At 35.0% G+C, this 19,987-nt stretch overlaps 1 protein-coding gene across 1 annotated transcript in view; it reads right to left on the bottom strand.

Annotated features, from left to right (window-relative positions):
• LRRIQ1 (leucine rich repeats and IQ motif containing 1) overlaps positions 1-19,033 on the bottom strand; it is a 103,983-nt gene extending 84,950 nt beyond the window's left edge. The window contains 12 exon segments of the mRNA XM_017804571.1: positions 3,660-3,787; positions 4,695-4,888; positions 8,828-8,978; positions 10,146-10,298; positions 11,114-12,322; positions 12,510-12,584; positions 13,384-13,589; positions 14,271-14,373; positions 15,543-15,613; positions 16,574-16,685; positions 17,884-18,046; positions 18,865-19,033. Of these exon segments, the coding sequence (XP_017660060.1) occupies positions 3,660-3,787; positions 4,695-4,888; positions 8,828-8,978; positions 10,146-10,298; positions 11,114-12,322; positions 12,510-12,584; positions 13,384-13,589; positions 14,271-14,373; positions 15,543-15,613; positions 16,574-16,685; positions 17,884-18,012 (2,531 nt within the window). The 5' untranslated portion in view covers positions 18,013-18,046; positions 18,865-19,033.
• Between the last annotated feature and the right edge of the window lie 954 nt (positions 19,034-19,987).

Raw genomic sequence — 19,987 nt, 5'->3', positions numbered from 1 at the left:
TGCATCTGCTTTTCCCCAGAAAAATTATCTTAATGTTAATGAGCAGTTGGCAGGAAGAAGGGTAAAATAATTAAAATAAATTTATCTTAATCTAGACCTTTAAGTAAAGCCGATATTTATTTTTCATTCATTAAATTAAAAACAGTTTAGGTTGCAATATTCGCCATATTTATGACTAGCAATCACACAGAATATAGGAAACTTGTCAGTTAGCCCCTTGCTTCTTGAATACTCTAGTAGACAGTACTTCAAGTATATTACCCATGATGTCACATTCTTAGAGATAAACTTATCACCAGCAAAGAATTACTGAAAAATATAAAAAAAAATCTTGAATGGTAAGGATAGGATGGGAAAAATCACTGTAATTAAGTATAACTTTTTCATGACTGACTTATTTCGACATCTAATGACACTTAGATTTATTATGATGACTGGAAAAGTGGTCAAATTCTCCAAATATCAATCACAGTGAGCTCATCTCTTACATCTGAGAAATTAGGTGAAAAACATAGATTCCATATATATTTAATTAGAGAGAACAATATGCACTAGGAATGAACTGAACAGACTTTTTAGCATTTCTAACATAAGCATTTTAAGAATAGTATACATCTAGTTGCAAAATCATGGGAGCAATATTGTCTACAAGATTCAGGCCCAACCAGTTTCCCCCAAAAAAGAGGAACTTTTGCAGATGACTCCATTTTTTTAAATAATTAATTTTTATCTATCTCACTTAGATTACTTTAATGAAAAGTAAGAGATAGCAAAAAAAGAACATTGTCATATTAATGCCATACTAAGACAATAGTAAGAGGGTTTAGGTCTATTTCCAAGTTGAAAAAAAATAGCTACCTAAACAGCACATTGATTTAGTGTCTCACTGTAAAACTTTTAAGTGAAAAAGACATTAACAAGCAAGCTATATAATTAAGTGCATTACACGCAAATATAAATGCCACATGAAGTCCTAACACATATTAAATATTCATTAATTTTAGTCACAGACACAAATTTTTCTCTCCTACACCTAAATCTTTATCCACAACAGAAGAATAAAGAAAATGCCCCTTTTTAAACTAACTTAACAGTTGTGTTCTCCAGCTGCTATAAAATAGAGCAAGGATCTTATAGTCCCAATTCTGCAGTAACCATGTTGAAAGGATATTCATCATCGTCTTTGGTCAATCGCACATTGATCAAGAATATGCTTTGTATGTGAAAACCACATGAAAACACTTAATAAAAGCAGAAGTGATGAAATAGCTGTCATTTTTATATTTGAAGGAGTTAATCGCTATCTGTTGTAATTCCTTGTTAGATTGTAGGTTTAAAACAATTACACTTTGGAGTTTTATCTTTGACGACTTCTGGTTTATGATGCAGATAAAGCATCTCAGGAATAAAAAAGTCCTGTAAACTAGTGTAAAAATTTTCTTTTCACAGTACTTCACTTTTAGAAAGAATACAGATTCATAGCATTACCATTATATGGCTTCCTGCAAACAGTAAAAAGGAAATGGCACTCAGTGCACACTTGGAAAAAATTCACAAAATTGCACTAGCTGTACGATAAAAGAGAAGAAACAGCTTTTATTTCAACAGCTTACTCCATTACATTCACTGTTTCTATAGAACATCAAGTTACTTAGGCTATAGCACACACATATGGAGCTGCTTAAAAGTGTACATAAAGTGAGTGTACCAGAGCAGGCTACTGAAATGCCAGGAATTTTGAGGCTTTTAATATGAATTTAAGGCTATCCTGTCCTGTTTGTCACAAAGATCTGAGACAAGGTATAGATGCATCAAGGAAAGAAAGGGAACTGTTTGGGAAGGAGATATATGTTTATTTTCAGCACATCCAGTGTGTTGATGCAAAAATATGTGCTTTCTCCCAGTGCAGCAGAAGAAATTCAGTGGACCAAACACTGCATCTCAACTTGGCTACTGGAAAACCAGAGCAAGCACGATAATGGACATTAAAAACTGTAAGAACATGGTATAGGCAAGTGACATAAGGCACATCCACATGGTCAATACAGCACAACCCAAATCGAGAGGCGGCATTCAAGCTAAGCCTGAGACCATTCTCACAAGTCCCTAGCAGGTCCATGAGGTCTCCAAGGAGTTTTGCAAACACTTTATTACAGGATAGCTACACTGGAGGAAGAGGAGGAAACTACAAGAATATAGAGCCGTGTTATTGTGTGTTCCACAAAAAACCTAAACACAACAACGGTGGGGGGAAAGAAGCAAAGAACATGAATTAAATCAGTATGTGCGACTCAAAATCTAACACGTAACAAATAATGCTCTTGTCAATCACAGGCAGGAGGCACCTTCTCCAAACTCCAAAAGAATTACTAAGAGACAGAATCCTAAACCCTAAAAGCCCAGGCAGGAACTTGAAGATTAGATTCTGTGGGTATTATATTTACCTGTGGCACTCTATATAAAGAGTAATTCACAATAGATGATATGAAAACGACTTGAAAAGTTACATAAAAATGTACGTTGTATATACTTAAATAGTATTCATTTTCCATGAAGGACATTCCTTATAAGAACAGGACTCAATCTTATAGATCTTTTCTCCCACAGGCTTCCAGATGCAATTGGCCCTGCTGAACTAAATGTCACATAGGACTGGATTCATGTGTTCAAATGTAGACACCTACATACGAGTTGGTCATTTTGTCTCTGTTAACAGTCAATGAAGATGAACAGGCACTTGTAGGGTATGATTAGTCTCAAAGCAAACAACTAAAAATGGCAGATGAATCGTCCTTTAAAAACCTCTCCTCCTCACTAACAGGAGAGTAAGTGATTAGTTCAAAGTGTATACTCTGTATATGGTACGTAACAGAGTATATTCTACTTGTTTAGCTGAGATAAATCTTGTTCAAAGCAAGTGTAGAAAAATAATTGATATTAATTTAAAATTCATTTTACTTCTAACACATTGTAAATTATAATAAATGTTTCTTATTTTTTAGCAGAATTTAAACTGAGAAAAGGGGACGGGGAAAATAAAAATGCTGACTCCAGGATATCTGGTCATTCTAACTCTAAAGATGTATAGATTAGCTTAGAAAAAAACCAGAAAGCTAATTACAGAGTACTTGAGTCCATGATGTAGTTTTGTGCCTCTTGTCTTGATCTTTCTTTATTTTATACCTTTCAAACTGAACCATAAGAGTGAAAACATACTTATTTTGGAGGGTATTAACATATGTATGTAAAATAAAAAACATTCTTATTTGTCCTTTCTAACTCTAGTACTTGCACTTAACTTAGCCTTCCAAGTCTGTTTTGAATAAGCTAGCTGTGAAATAGGAAGTTTGACAGACATACTCTAGAAACAATTGCTAAAGAAAGAAAAAACCCCACCACGGTTTTAACGATGCCACAGTGCTCAAAAAATATTTTCACATAGCATCTAAGAGAAAAAAATTAATTTCATAGTTAAAACTGTTTCAAATTTTCTTAGCTAGAGGTAGTCAAAGTAATTCCATGCCAACCACATATTTTCAAAGAATATCTCAAAGATAGTAAAATTTCAGCCACATTGAGAATGATACTTTTCAGACAAGAGTTATGTTAGCAAATTCCTCTCTATCAGTTTTGTACGTGGAAGAAGGTTTCTTGCTTACCTATTTTGAGACAGAAAAAGAATCTGCAATAGAGGCAACCAATAAAAAGAAAGCATTCTCACAGTAGAAATGCTATTGTCATCCAAATATAGTTCTCTTAGGAGAACATGATTTTCCAGTCTTGGAAGCTAAACAAAAAGAGATGGTTATTTAAAATTAATATAAATCAGAGAAACAACAATGAAATGCTTACCAGATGCTTTTCATAAATCATTACTAAATACAAGCAAAACTCACATTCTGGATATACGTATCCTTTCCTTAATATGTATGTACCAGTTGTCACACATAATCACTACATATTGGATGGTAAGTATTTTTTAATGTCTTCTAACAAGTTTGAATAGTCAATATAAATTAATTTAAAAAAAAAGGTCAAGAGCCCAAGAGTCACAATCTTACTATTTTATTCATGTAGTTATTTGCTGCCTATCAACGATGGTTTTCCTCTCTCAAATTCATAAGAACATAATTGTCAGTAAATATGATTAAGTGCAGAGTTAGCAAACAATTTTCCTATTTTAAATGCTGCAGCACTTAAATATCAAGTCTTGGAGAATCAACATACATCAAATCAGCCTGATTTTTATCGGGCTGATAATAATGATATTATTATCATTACATATAAGTAATGATAAAAAGTAATTACTTGCACATAATGACAATTATATCATTATTATCAGCCTGATATAATTATCTTATTATTATAACATTACGTATAAGTAGATAATAATATTTTGTTACATTTTAAACAAAAAACAGACTCAAATAAAAAAACCCTGAAGGATAGACGCTATAAGCAAAGGACAAATCATAATTATTGAGGGGTCGATTATTCCAAGGATTTAGGAGTAAGAAAATACTTAACTACTAGCCATTTGTATATCAGAAAAATTTCCCTCTAAGAAGGGAAAAAAAAAGTTACCAAAGAGCATGAAAAATCCCACACCAATCAAAAGAGCACATGATCAGAATGTTGAAAATATGACTGTTAACAAAAATGTTAACAATAGCCACTAAATCCAAAGCTTTTACCTCCTGGAGATTATTGCCTTGCAACTTCAGAACTTGAAGTAGGCCACAATTCTCAATGTCTTCAACTTGTGTGAGATGATTAAAAGAGCAGTCTAGGTAAATGAGAGTAGGCACCTCACAAAGACCTTTTGTGCTGATTAACTGATTATGGTCCACAGTTAATTGCTGAAGATTTTTCAGTGACTTCAGACCATCTGAAAATTGAAGATTTAAGCCACAATCAAATAAAAACCTGTTTGTTGTATTTCAAGTATTAAAAAACCTCGGAACTTTCTGTATATTATCTGTAGTAACAATTAAGATTAGTTCTCTATAATGTTTAAAAAGAATTACTGTATTTTGACCCTATCAAATATACAATGCATACAGTTCATAAATTTCTGATCCTGTTAATCAATCAATAATAACAGGTCATAATCTCTTTAGTACTTCTGTTGGATGAGAGCATTCTTTTAGCAATAAACTGTATTTACTATGCTTTAACCACTTTATAACCGCTCTGAACTCTGTGAATACTAACAGCCCATTTAAAACGATCCACCAGAATGAAAATACTATATTTGAAAGTTAATTTCCATAATTTCATTTTTGTTTTTTTTTTTTTTTTAATGTATCAGCAAGGTTAGAAAAAAATTCTGTTAAAACTTAGGCCATCGCCAGTTTGATTATTAAAGTTCATCTTGTTTAAGGAATTATGTCATAAAATATTTTTAATGAAGAAATTTGTAAAGACAATTTAGTGCCTTTAAAAATAAAGCTATACTACTATAGCCATTATACTCTCAACAAATTTACTCCTGCCAGCTAGTCTAAAGAGTAAGAACGTGTGTGATGTCTAAAAGGTTCCCATCAGCATCTGTTTGTTTCACAGAATGTTACCCAAATCATCCTCCTCCAACAGCAGAAATGACACTGTCTTTCCATGTTAGATGTTCTGCAGTGGCACTGATGCATCTGACTTACTATAGGTCCATGCAGCTTTTCTGTATCTCTGGAGTAAAATTGCTTTGAAGGGACACCCTTCACAAAATGTATCTAAAATTAGGAATTTCTGAGTTTTCTTTCATGTATTCGTCACAGGATTATTTGAGGGAATACTTTATCTCATCTCTATCTCACCCAAAACTTCCCAAGTTCCCACAAGGAAGCTGAGTGAGCTTTACAGCAGTTAATTACTTTGTGATTGTCCTCTGAAAACAAACTGGATTATGAAATCAGAGATTAGTTTTCACCACAGAGTACTGAGAACAGAGAAGAGGACTTAAAAATGAAAAAAAAATGATGGGGAGAAATATAAAGTAAAAAATTAAATACCAAAACTAGCAGCACATTTTAAAAATCCCAAATATAGGCCTTCAAGTAATTTTAACTTAAAAATGGAAAGCACCTAGTGAAAAAATAGAATTGTCTGATATTACAGTGATATCATCCTAAATATAACAAAAATATCCCATAATTTAACTTCAAAACTGTGCTTCAGGAAATAAATATACAATTTTTTAATTATTCTGAAAGAATTTCAGACATGCCCATGACATACTATCTTGACTGCAAGATCCTGGTCTGTAGTTTTCTTTTATGCTTGGATAAAAATTAAAAAGGAACCAGCACCATCTAGCGGTTTCAAAACACTTGTTTCAGAGTATGTTAACAGCTTCCAAGACCTCGTCCTAAGAGCAATCCTTAAATCTCCACTTTTCAATTACCACCATTGTAGTACTAGAAACTTTAAAAGCACTGTATGAGCCTGGAGTGGGACAGAGAGGAGAGACTGAACACACAGTAAGAAAAGGCAAGGAGGTAATACAGGATCTGGAAATTTCCTATTCTACACGGGGCACAAAGCACATATTTTACATCTTCTCCTCATCTGAGTGTTATTTGGAACAGACAGGTCAAAGCTACATACAACAAGATCACAATCCATTCTGGAATTATCAAACACAGTCCAACAAAAACATACAGAAGAAAGAAAAATATAATACCAACAGATGGTATTTTAATGTTTTATCTGCCCCCATGCAAAATTAAATATAAGCATGAAGGTCTTCTGCATATTTCCAGAAGATATTGTCTGTTTTACATATGATGCATCAAACAACAGCTATAGTACTGTAAAGGAAAAGCATTTTGTTGACAAACATATGGTTTCAGCAAAATTTGAGGAGAACCTTTATATAAGTAGCTCTTAACAATTTGAAAAGTGCAGCTGGAATCTGTTAGCTAGGGATTCTATCTTAGCTACTGATGCAGTTCTGAAGTCACTTCTATGTGTGACAAAGGTGAATGATAAGAGTAAAAGCTGACAGTGAACATAAATATGAAAAAAAGCACATAAGAAACCTCAAACAACAAAACCAAAATTGAAAGGTGTTTGATTTAAAAAAAAAAAATCTTCTTTGTGCTGTCTTAAAAAGAGTAGATCCAAAGCAGAATTTATGACTATCCATGGTGATGCATTGCTATTTTTGAGCTGCAAGGATTTTAGCCAACATGTTATGGCAATATAGATACCCCACAGAAGCATATTCAATGATTCCAGTCAAAATGCTACTTTTTGCATAAGAAAACTTTTAAATAAAGCATTCATCTTCCAAATACAAACATATGCACCAAACTTCAGTGTATTACTGCCACAATTACTTAATTTGCAATTGTGTATTCTTAAGTCGAAAAGCATAATTGAGACTATTTCTCTCAGTGATACTTTTAAGGGGTTGCTGGCAATTCTAATTTTTCCCCTACTGATGCTATACTTCAATGAGAGGAGTTAAAAATAGAAATCATATTATGCTAGACGTTTCCGAAAATAAATTATTAAAACTTAAGTATTACAAACATAAATAAGCCTTACTGCACAGTACTGCAGCTTCCAAAATTGCCAAGGGACATCCTGCAAGATTTACAGATGTAAGGAATATGCTAAGTTCTTAAATCCCATAAATACATTTTTGTGTATTCTATGCAACTACTCACAACCAGTATGTTATTGTGTGAAATAAATCCTGTATTATGCATCTGTTTTAACCAAGCATCCTCAAAGCAATTCTGGAGAGGAGAAAAACAGATTTCAAGATGACTTTTGCGAACATTTATTTACCCATTTAAGATTGTTAGAGACTTGGTAACTGCAGCAGTGCACTGCACAAAAGAGAAAGTACAAGAGGATTTTACTCCACTTGGCCTGTACAAAGATACTACACTTCACACAGATGCCACATTCTTAAATGTCATCCATTAATACTAAGTAATTCTTACAGTACTCTTGCAGACATTTTTATCAAATTAAATAAATCTGCATAAGAACTTATCAAGCAATATTTGCCATAAGGATACAGATAAAGATTTTTAAGCATTTTATTTTACTGTTTCTCATTAGGGTACGGATATGCTTTTACAGTAAACATTGATTTCCCAGCACTTGTATTCTTAGGTATCTTCATGAATATTAATATTTGCACATGTTAGCAAAATATATTGAAAATATCAACATTAAAGCCTCTACATCTACAGATATTTTTTTTACACTTTCCTATTTCCTGTTTTCTTTGCCCTTGTCATTTATCAAGGAATTGCATTATCCATGTTCATACTGTTCCAGTCTAATTTTTTTTTAGCGGTGGAAACTATTGCTTTATATAAAGGTCTTATCTGAATGTGTTTCATCTATAAGCTTAATAATTGTATTAAATTATTTTCCTGCTGTCCAGCAGACTCAGACAGACAACACGATTTCTATATAACTACTTACTGTGTCAGTCAGGAACACATTGGAATTCTCTGCAGTTGCAAGGCTAGGGTTTACATTCATTATGTCTGTAGATAAACTGAACTCAGGCTACTCACATATTCCAGCTGAGTTAGTGCAGATAATATTAGTGGCCATTCCAGAAAGATTTTAATTCTCTTTGGCTGACAATAGCCAACCTGGTAGATGGAATACATGGCAATAGCTAAGCCATACTACAAATATATGTGAAGTTAAGAATGCTTTAAAATGAAGGTTTTTTTCTAAGTCTATCTCCTCACTCTCCTTGGGCTTAGCAGCTGACTGGCTTTGAATCCAAGGGGAATATTAATTCTGAATATAAACTGCATGAATATTGTTATACAAATTGGAATAATTTTCTTACCAAATCGAGTGATTCTATTGTAGGAAAGTTCAAGATTTTGAAGATTTTTGCAGCCATCTAAGCCACAAACTGATGAAAGATGGTTCTTACTCAGAATGAGAATACAAAGATTTTCTAGATTTTCACAGTCAATTATCTGAATGTTGTTCTCCTGCAAAAAAAGAAAATGAGCATATTAAATAGCATCTGAAGTGAAATAGCAGTAAAAATATAGCAGATTGCCATCATTGTTTATTTTTATTCTAAACATCTACCTAGGAGTAAGGGCATCTGTTTTTTCCATTACGAAAATAAAATGAGTCACAGAAATTGCCTTTTGTGTCCTGCTGGAATAGAATAAAAATATATTTTGAACTTCATTCTGGCTCTGAAAAAGCCCAGAAGTTGGAACAAAAAGTGTAAAAGTAAAGGACAGAGTAGTCTTTTCCAGATGTGCTTTCCTAGCTTCCCAAACTGGGAGACTGAACTAAAAACTGCAAAGAAACAATCATATTTACTAGATGCTAATGAAGACCACTGTAATTTTGCTGGAATCCTATTTACTAATAGTGAAAGTCTGCATTTAGAGGTATTTTGGTCCCAAACATTAACAGTGTTCTAAGCTTATATCCTTCCCGTGAAAGATCTTGCTTTTTTAACATCCCCCTCCCCAGGTCATTTTAATAATGCCACCTCAAAACTTCTGTTTCACTAGTTGCTGTGCTTGGTCTTTTCTTCTTCTTGTGAATTGGTGTTGTTAAAATCTATGAAATTAAAAATTTGAACAAAGCTGTTTCATGTAAATTTTCAAGTTCTGGAATGAAGATGCATTACAGAGAAAAAGTTTTCTTTAGTCATTAAACAAGGCCATGTAAGACACTGTGCAGTAGTAAATACCTAGACATTATGCCTCTAGTGTAACTCACTGTGCTGTTCCTTGTTAGTAATTTTAATTAATATTTGAGGTGTGTATTGCAAAGGACTCTTAATGCTACCTATTCCTGCTCAAGCTGAGCACCTGCTATGGTGAACAGCATCTGCCCACTCATGAATCAGAGAGACTGAGGTAACAGAGATCTATCACTGTGCCATACTAGCACTAATCCTAGACTGATATTTTTGTAGTACAGTCAATTAATTTGCAGCATATAGTTTTTTGTTATATGCACTGCAAATCTGCTGATATAACTTTGTTCATGTCTGGAAATACTTTGCTGATACTCCTATGGTCTTAAGGCACTATAAGTAATATACAGTTGGACACAACTATACAATCAACTAAGGAGCAAAACTGGTAGTTTTCCCCATGTTACAATAAAGAATCAAATATCCTTGGTACCTCCACATTGATATACTTCAGGTCTTTGCAGCTACTTAGTCCTTCCAGTGAAACTAGTCCACAGCGCCTCAGAGTCAAAACTTGAAGATTTGAACACTCAGATAACGTTGAGAGGCTACAAGCTGGCAAATCTTCAAGCATAAGTGTTGTAACCTGCATGCATTTATTGATAAATAAAATTAATTTTTTATATATTGAACATTCATGGTACATCATCATATTATGGTCATTTTCACTAAGACGAAAAAGAGACCAAAACTAAAATCTACTAACATTTTAGAAAATGCAAGCAACTTATGTTAATCTTTTTGTATAGAAAAGGATGAAAATGGTGGGTTTGATCTGTTGAATGGGAGACGTTAGTATGAAAACAATTATCACAGTATCATAAATAATGAGTGTAAAAGAACAGACAACAATAGTTCAGACTAAAAATGTTTATAGTCGAGTATGTCATCTTAGAGTGGATAGCAAGATGAGAGCACAGAGCAAGCATACAGTGATAAGTTAGGAAGTGGTAAGAAAAAGAAGTCCTGGGAACCAGAAGATGTTCTTTATGGCAAAACACCACCTACAAGCTGATCAGTAATATCTTGCTTCTAGATCAGACTAGTCCTCTCAAAACTCCGAAGGGGCTAGTTGAGTAGGAGCTGAAATGTGGGCCTTCATACAAAGGCAAAACCTTGTTAATTTAGCAGACAATAGGAGCTCTTGCCTTTTACAGGCTTAAGACACTATCAATCATCTGAAGACTAATAACACACCAGTCTGCTCCATGACACTCACAGGAATTCAAAAGTCATTGTCATTGCCCTTATTCTGCACTTGGGCAAAGGAAGTCTCATAAGATCTACATCCTGATCAACAATAACCTCCTTCTCTTCCAAACAGCATTCTGCTGACATACCAAATTAAAAAAAAATTATAGTATAGTCTTCCATTTCATTCTAAATCTTCCATATAGTTACCTGCTGCAAGGTGCTCCAAGGGCCACTATGAATTATCTTTTCTGCACTTAATGGAGGCATCTTGCTAACTGAACTCTTCCTTGGTCGTTTTTTTATAGTTGCTTGCTTTCTTTGGTTTTCTTCATATATTTTAGACCAAGATTTACATGTGTTCATCCAGTTTATTCTCTTCTTTTCAATACCATCAGGAAAAATTAGTTTACTGGAATACTCTGCTACATCTTGAATTTTGTTCCAGGTGTCTCTGACTTCCTCATTAGCATTTTCCACTAGACACACAGTTTTCTTCGTTGTTTCATACTGAGAAGATTGATCTTCAATTTCTCTATTACTAGCATTTGGTTGGACATCTGGTGTACTGCTGCATATGCAGTTTGCCTTATTTTCTACCATGTCATTAGCTCCAAAGTTAAGAGATTCATTCTTTGAAGTATGATTATTTGGAGCTTCATTAAGATAGCTAGTTTGTGAGTAATTTTCTTCTATTTGTGTTACTGGATTCACATATATATTCTCATTATTTACCTGAGAAGAATGTTCCTTCTCAGAGCCTAGCATACTTTGTGTTGGTATCAAATTTCTTTCTACCAGAATCATCCAATTATTTGTTTCATCCATCATTTCAACACGTTTTTCTTTTCGTTGCTCCCCTTGCTCATTTAGTTCCTTATTTTTTTCTCTTATTACTTTCGTATTTTCTGTGTGATTATAATTTTTTATGTTTTCCTTGTTATTTTCTCCACTTGCACTCATCACAGCTTTTACTATCTTTTGTCCTTGTTTTGTCTGTTCTCTTTTTATTTGCAGTTGCTTTTCTCTTTCCAGTCTCAGGCTTTCTTTCTTTTTCTCATATTCCTCATGCCTCTTCACCTGTTCCAAATATTCTTGTCTTTCAAGTTCTTCTTGTCTCTTTTTTCCCTCTTCTCTCTTAAGCCTATTTTCCTCCATTTGCCTCTTCACTTTTTCCTCTCTTTCTTTCCTTTCTCTCTCTATTTCTTCTAGCATTTTCTGCTTCTTTCTCATTTCATATTTTTGTTCTTTTAAGATGGGAGCATATTTTTTATGGACTAAAAATGATCTAAATCTAGCTTGGATTTTCACAGCAGCTATATTCTGTTTTTCAGCCAGTTGATGTCTCTCTTTTGCTTTCTGCTCTTCCAAGGCCTTTTTCTCCTCTTCCATTTGCAACTGTAGCTTCATGATCAATTCCTAGGCCAAAACAATTAAGATAGACTTCAACCACTTTTAAAATGATGTTGGTATATATTTATGGTGGTTGGTACATATTTATCATTAATAAACAGGATCTGGTATATTAACTGTTCCAGAATAACTTTTATTCTCAAATATATGACAGTAATCTCAGTCTTTTGACAAAAGCTCATTGTAACTTTACCTCTTGCTGCATCATTTTGTCTCTCCAAGCTTTTTTTTCTTTCTGTAGCTCATTTTCTATTGCAGCTTGGTGTTTCTGCACAACAAATTAACATAAATGAATATTGTACAAAACCTAGAACAACACAAAACACCCTCTCTCCAATCTCATCCATCTTCTTTACTTTCCAACAGTCCACTTTCATGAATGCCTGAATTTAAATGAGAAACTCAGCTGTGTGTGGATTAAACTAAACAACGGGACGCTTGCATCAGTAACGAAGATTTGGACATGTACTGAGAGATGCATATCTTCAGAGAGTTAGTGTCTTGGTACTGACCCAAACAACTGCCACCTTCCTTCTCCAAACTCAGTAGATAAAACCTGAGCCAATTTCCCAGGTAAAGACAAGAAAAGGAAGTATTGTACCTTTTACCCAGATGGAGCACAGCGCCAGCATTGCTGAACTGAATGATTTTGGTTCCAATTACTGCACTTAAGTTTTTACATTTAAATGTGAAACTGGGGTGGGAGGTCCAAAGTAGGTAAGTTTTTTCTATTAATGCACAGTGACCATTTTTCATTTGTGATTATTTCAGCACATCTCTTATTCTCGGTACTTTGGCTGTTGCTATAATATAAAAACTTTGTAAGGGCAAAGCTTCAAGAATAATTTCACACTTAGCACAGCAAATTCACTTGCTGTTGATCAAAGCAGTAAACACATAAAACCCAATGGATTATACTTAAATATGTCTTACAAATCACTTTGGTAAAACAAGTAGACAGATTTTAGAGCAGTGATACAGTGTGGGACAGTACTCTCTTTTTCACATTAGATCTTGAATTCAGATAGTCTAGATGGGAACAGATTGGTTTCAATATCATTAATTACCTTATGAAGAAGGTCTAACTTTACTCTTTCAGCCTCAAATTGCTCCAGGTGCTGTACCCTTCTTGCGTGTTCTTCTTCATTTTGTTTTTCCCGTAATTCTCTCTCAGCCTTCCACTTTTTCCTCTTCTGATCTTCAAGCTCAAGTTCTTGTCTACACTTTTCTTCTACTTCATGATGAGCAAGGCTTATGCTCATTTCAAGACCAGCTATGAATTTGCAATCAACCAAGCAAACCTGCTTTTTAATTTTCTAATAAGCATTGGGGGACATTAAACAGTCTTATAGTACTTGACAAGGAAAGGATGCTGTGCTGATACAGCCAGCAATATATAGCCCCAAGGAAATCAGAACTACAGCATGAGTCCTTTGCATCAGGGACGTCTTATTATTATTTTGCACACTTACCGACTCTGCAACTATTATGCTTATTCTAACAATGCATACTGCACGACTATACAAGATGTCTTCTGTGGCTATTAGTGAGGCTTTTACAACTCATACACTCCAGTTCAACTTATCCTAAAGCCACGGAAAAGGAAACATTCCCAGCCAATGTGACTACTAAAATAAACCCAAAGAAGCTATAGTCAAAGCAGAACCTGCTTAGTGCCTCCAATCTGGTTTACAATTTCTATTAATAATTATTTAAATAGTTTTTTTGGTGGTATTTTTTGATACAAATTCCTATGATGATTTTGTCATCCTGAAATGAGACAAAAGTACATGTGTTTACTCATGTCCAATTCATCAAGTACCAAGCCCTGCTGTATAATGCAATGTGCAATTCTTTACAAAAAATGTTATGATATTTATGAAAACAGAAAAGCAAGAAATGGTGACATGATGCTAAAGATCAACTCAACCAAATGACTAATATGTTTGCTTACCTGTAAGTAAGTGGTCATCAGTGACCAGTTCATCACTGGTGGATTGACTATAAGTAGGTGTTGCAGTAATCTGCAAGACTTCGTTTTCAATTTCAAACAGTATCTAATACAGTTTAATATTGTTATAAAAAAACAAGAAACAAAATTTAAAAGCAGAACATTATAAAAATCTTCCAGAACATGGATAATCTTTTTATCATATATGAAACTCACAACTGACTGGAATCCTCACACACTGATTAATGCAAACCTGTCAGTCAAACTATGGTTTTCTAGAGTAATAAATTTTGCAGTATTTCCCGAAACGCATAATATTTCTATGTGCTTTTTAAAATATACTTTACACTTTGACTTGGAAAAATGAATATTTTGCATTTGGGATTTATTTTACTTTCTGTGGAACCAAGCACTATATTTACATTAATACTGTTATGCACATTGGGGAAGAACTAGTAACAGAGTAAATGTTTAAGAAGTCTGTTTCAAAATAATACTATGGTCACAAAGATTGCTATATTTGTTTCATTGTTATTTACTGGCAAATAATCTATTCCTGCTCATTTATCATTCATTCATCACATGCTTAGGGCATATATTAATATTTGCAATGCAGCTAAAGTCACATGAAGTAATTGTGCTGTCCTAAACAATGGTCTGCTGAGAAAAAAAGAAAGATGTTTGCAAGAGTGCTCACTAATAAAAGCCAGACGACAAATTAAAAGTGATTAAATTCAGTTTTATGTTTTTCTAAGAACTTCAGCGAGTTATTCAGCCAAATCCTATGAAAATATAGAACTGATGTTCATAACTCTTGCTTTGTCTTTGAAAGGCACAGACATTACTATGTCTACATTTTCTATTAAATTATGGAATGTATTAGGATCAAGATTAATAGTAGCACATCTTCCTGATCATAAAAAAATAAGATTAGAGAAACTCAAAAGTGTTATCATACTATTCTTCAAATAATTAGCAATAAAGGATTATTCACTTTTATTTAATTTTGTTGATTTTTGTGTTCAGTATCTCAAGGATTGATACAGAGAATTTATTTTAAATTTTAAAGCTTATAGACATGGTATATTACAGATGATGTCCCAGTTTTAAAGAGTTGTATATACAAACTCATCTTAATGCCTTATGAATAGTCTGAAACAAATAAATTGAACACATTTATAGGTCAGTTTAGGAGGTCACCAAAGCAAATGTAAGTTATCTAGATTATTTAATATTAATTTTGTCCACTATAAATATTGTATAAATAAAAAATACCTTTTCTTTAAATTGTTCTGGATCTTCATTTGATTCAGAAGTATGACAAGAAACTACTCCATAAATGTCATCTAAAGAAAAAATAAATATATAATTTAATTCACAGAGAGAAAAATCCCTTACCAGTGCTCAGTTTTAGTCTGTACTCCTTAGCTACTCAATTTGTTTAAACTAAAATAAAGCTGGGGTTTTTTTTCCTTTCCTTCTCCCCCAGTTTTACTTAAATATATGTGGGAATCATTTATCTACATTACAAGCAGTAAATATGTGTAACAGAAATACACACAATGGTACTGTAAGAATACAGCGATAGCAAATATGAAAGAGAATTCCACAGTATGGAGCACAGCAGAACATTTTCTGTGCAAAAAATACAGTAGAACTTGTACGAAATAGGTCAAAATCTGACAAAGAACTATAAAAACAATGAAAAAGAGTAAGATTGCATTACAAAAAAAGGATAAAAAGAAACATTCATCAAATATCTAAATTTATAGACAATATTGAACTTCTGTTCATGAAGACTATTGCACTAATGGAACAGACGATGCCAGCTCTCTGGCATATGAACTATGAGCTTGGCTTCAGTCACACAGCTGACAGCAATATTGTTCCCAATTACAAGGTCATTTATTTTAATGCTAGCTTCGGCATCTCTCAAGACAGACTTCAAACATATCCTATAGGGGTCAATTGTATCTGAACTCTGAAGTTCAGCTCCTACTGACTTCATTTTAGATTTTCATGAAGAGTCTGGGCCAGGCCCTGTTTCAGAGAGTGATCTTCCAACTTGCCTCCTTTAGCATTAGATCAATTTTTGAAAATTTCAATTCATACCCAGATGTAAATTCTGGAAGATATCGTTGCATGGTTTTATGCCTAGAGATTTTCAGCACGTGTTCAAAAGCTGATGGAATAGATTTCACAACTTGCACTACCTAAAATTTTGCATTATTTTACTAATGATTTTTATGCTAACTTCCACTGGCAATACAAGGTGCACAAACATTTGAATTGTGATCCCTGCTTACTTGTAGTTTGTTCATCTTCTAAGTCTTGCAGTATAAGCTTTTCAGCATCTTGATTGCTGCTCTTGATAAAGTTTAAATAGGAGAGAACTGATTCTGGTAAGCCATCTGAAATCTAGAAAAACATGACCTTTGACATAAATTCTACATTTTCATCTCACAGGTCTGACAGAGGTAAATACTTGACATGTAAGAATGTAGACTCATTTTGGCTTCACCTATAAAGCATCGATGGAGATTTAATAGCAACTGCCACCAAAATTTTTCCCAATTTCTACACTCTTTCTATTGTCTTACCACCCACTGAACAATTAATAATTCTGATTTTAATTACATTCTAATCAAATTTTAGTAACTTATTTTTCACTGACATCAGAAACATGTTTCAATGTAACAATTAATTGTGTTTATAACTGTGTTGGACCAAGAACTTAAGGAAAAGGATGAGACAAAAATGAACAAATAACTACCATGCACAGGATCTTTTTCTTTAAAGTGTTCTTTAAAAAATAAATTAATTTTAAATTTACTAATGTTTAAAGTATGCATGTAAATCCAATGCTTCAACTTTCTTTACTACATAGAAACCTTCTATTCAAAAGACTGTCTTTTTCTGCAAGAATTTGGGAAAATGGATTGCCTTCTTTCAGTGGTGCAAATTGTGGTAAACATTGCTGACATTCAGTATGTGAGTGCACAAACACCACATACTGCCTTTGTGTATCTTTATGTCATCAAACATGATTTATGGTCACATATGACCAATATTATCTACCCTAATATCCTACAAACCAATCCTTTTGCTATTAGTCTGAAAGATAATAATAGCTGAAAAGGATCCAAATAATTAATTGTATTTCAGAGGAAAATGATTCCCCAAAACAAGAAGTCTTTCAAAAAGAGGATTTGAAGCACCCATTTAAATGAAATTAATATCTGTAAGTCTCATAAGGAATCTCATAAGACATTCTCCTGTAAGATTTTAGATACAGATTTCAATGAATAATCATTGGCTTATTCATCCAGATTTAATCCACCTCTATAGCTTCGATCAAATCTTCCAGCTCCAGAGGATTCTGAAACAAAAGGTCTGAGTCTGATTTTCTCACTTAAGCAGAATGCTGATATTCATCTCTCTTATTGTCCTGTCACCACTGGAGGTTCACTTTCCATGACGTAATACTACCAAGACTACTTTACAGAAGAAATCCTCAGGTTAGATATGCCAGGAATACGTTCATTCATCCTACATGATTCCCAACGCCCAACTTTCAAGTAGCAAGAGAAGCAGTTTTAGCTCATTGAATACTTACTGTCTCACTGTCACTCAAGGGTTCGTCTGATACCTCTGTGTCAGGATCATCTGCTTCAAAGGACGTAACGCTGATTCTGCCTAATTCAATTTCTATTTCTTTTTCAATTCCTTCAGTATTTTCTGACATTGTACTTTACACAGTGTCTTATCTGTTTTCAAAGCTACACAAAGAAAATAATACTTTTCATCACAGCATGAACAAAAATAAAGTATTCACTTAGCCTACATTCATTCAGATGTATTTATTGAACAGTTGGCTTAAAACATGAACATCTCGCTCCATAACAACAAGCAGAAACAAGAAAAATATTACCTTGTGATAGGAGAGTCCCCCTCACACAACCACTCAAAATTTTGCAAATTTTATGAAATTTCAACATTAAAAACCTCTGCCTGCTCTCTACTGTTTGTGAACAGTATCAGTGCCATGACCTAAGATTCACAAGGAATTTTTTTCAGCCCTATAAGCTACCAAGGAGAAAAAAAGTTTTGAACAATAAATAAGTATTAACAATTACAAAATAAGACTAAGAATCCAGAAAGCACTCATGGAAGTTTTAGTGATGCAGAGAAATGGCACAATCCACAGAAGAACAAGACTTGTGGATGGATCCAGGCTAGAGGAAAACGGGTTCTCCGTCATCCCACCTCCCTCCTTGCGCAACTCGTGCCCCTTTTCAATCAAGGGACATGGGAGGCAGCCCAGATCCGCCCCATCTGAGGCAGTGAGCAGCTCCTGGTCCCTCGCAGACTCCTGCAGCAGTGGACAGAACGCGCGAAGCGCACCGCAGCCGGGACGGATCGGACCTGGCGAGCTAAAACTACACCTCCCAAAAGGCATCGCGGCGGGAAACAGCCCCGCCAACCGCCGCGTCCCGGGAGGAGCCGCCCCTTTGCATGCTGGGAGCTGTAGTCCATCCCTCGGGGCACCCACCGCCCTCCAGTCCCGCTTGTCTACTCCACGCACCCATTCACTTACCGTTCACCCCAGCCTCTCCCGGAGGCCCTTCTGCCCGGCCGCCTCCGGAGGTCGGCCAACCCTCCACTCTGAAATCCCGCGGCCGCCAACCGCGGCCGGTCAGGCGCTCCGTGCGGAGAACGAGACCCCGCCGCTGCGCCGCCGGGAGCGTCACCAGGGCAACGGGAAACAGCGGTTCGGACGGACAGCGGGAGGAGCCAAACGTCGCCTGGAGCTGCCGTTTGCTGCAGGGGCGGGAGGCAGCGTCTCCCAGCGTCGAGAGGAGCACCTTGCAGTATTTTATTCGGTTTTTTGTGTTTGGTTTAGTTTGGTTTGGTTTTGTTTTTTTTTGTTTGTTTGTTTGTTTGTTTGTTTGTTTGTTTTTGCGTTCTTTAGTTGTTTGTGTTTTTTGTTTTGTTTTGTTTTGTTTTGTTTTTTAAGTAATAGACTGGAATTTAGTCTTCACAATAAATTGGAATAGGCAATTAATCATGGGAAAAAAAAAAAGGCAGACCAAAGACAAGTTGAAGGTGGATTAAAACACTGGGATTTTGCTTCCTGTTTGCCCAGAGAACTCCAGAGCCATGAAAAATGAAAACCCGCCAGACATGCTTTCTGTTCTCACACACGGAGCCTCTGTCACGGCTTGGAAAGGCCAGTGTCCCACTGGCACTGCTAGCTCTGGGGTGGTCAGCCTGGCGAGGCAGGAAGGGTGCTCATGGAATCACAGAATGGTTTGGGTTGGAAGGGACCTAAAAGATCACCTTGTCCCAACCCCACTAATGTGGGCAGAGACACCTTCCTCTGGACCAGATTGCTTAGAGCCCCATCCAACATGGCCTTGAACACTTCCAAAGATGGGACATCCATAACCTCTCTGGCAACCCATTCCAGTGCCTCACCACCCTTCGAGTGAAGAATTCTTTCCTAGCATCTAATCTAAATCTCCTTGCTTTTAGTTTAAAATCATTCTCCCTTGCTCTATCACTGTCTGCCTGTATAAAATGTTCCTTTCTGGTTCAGTCTACCAAAAGCGATACAGGGCAGGCAGGGTACAGATAATATCATTTTAGTGTGTAATGGTGTTCATAGGGAAAGCATATGACCCTGAGACTGATGAGGACTATCAAGATGCAAAGACAGG

The sequence above is a fragment of the Lepidothrix coronata genome, unplaced genomic scaffold, assembly GCF_001604755.1.
Source record: "Lepidothrix coronata isolate B3197 unplaced genomic scaffold, Lepidothrix_coronata-1.0 Scaffold9, whole genome shotgun sequence".
In the NCBI taxonomy this organism is placed as follows: Eukaryota; Metazoa; Chordata; class Aves; order Passeriformes; family Pipridae; genus Lepidothrix; species Lepidothrix coronata.
The sequence above is the reverse complement of the archived record's forward strand: the minus strand, read 5'-3'. Positions and strand labels throughout refer to the sequence as shown.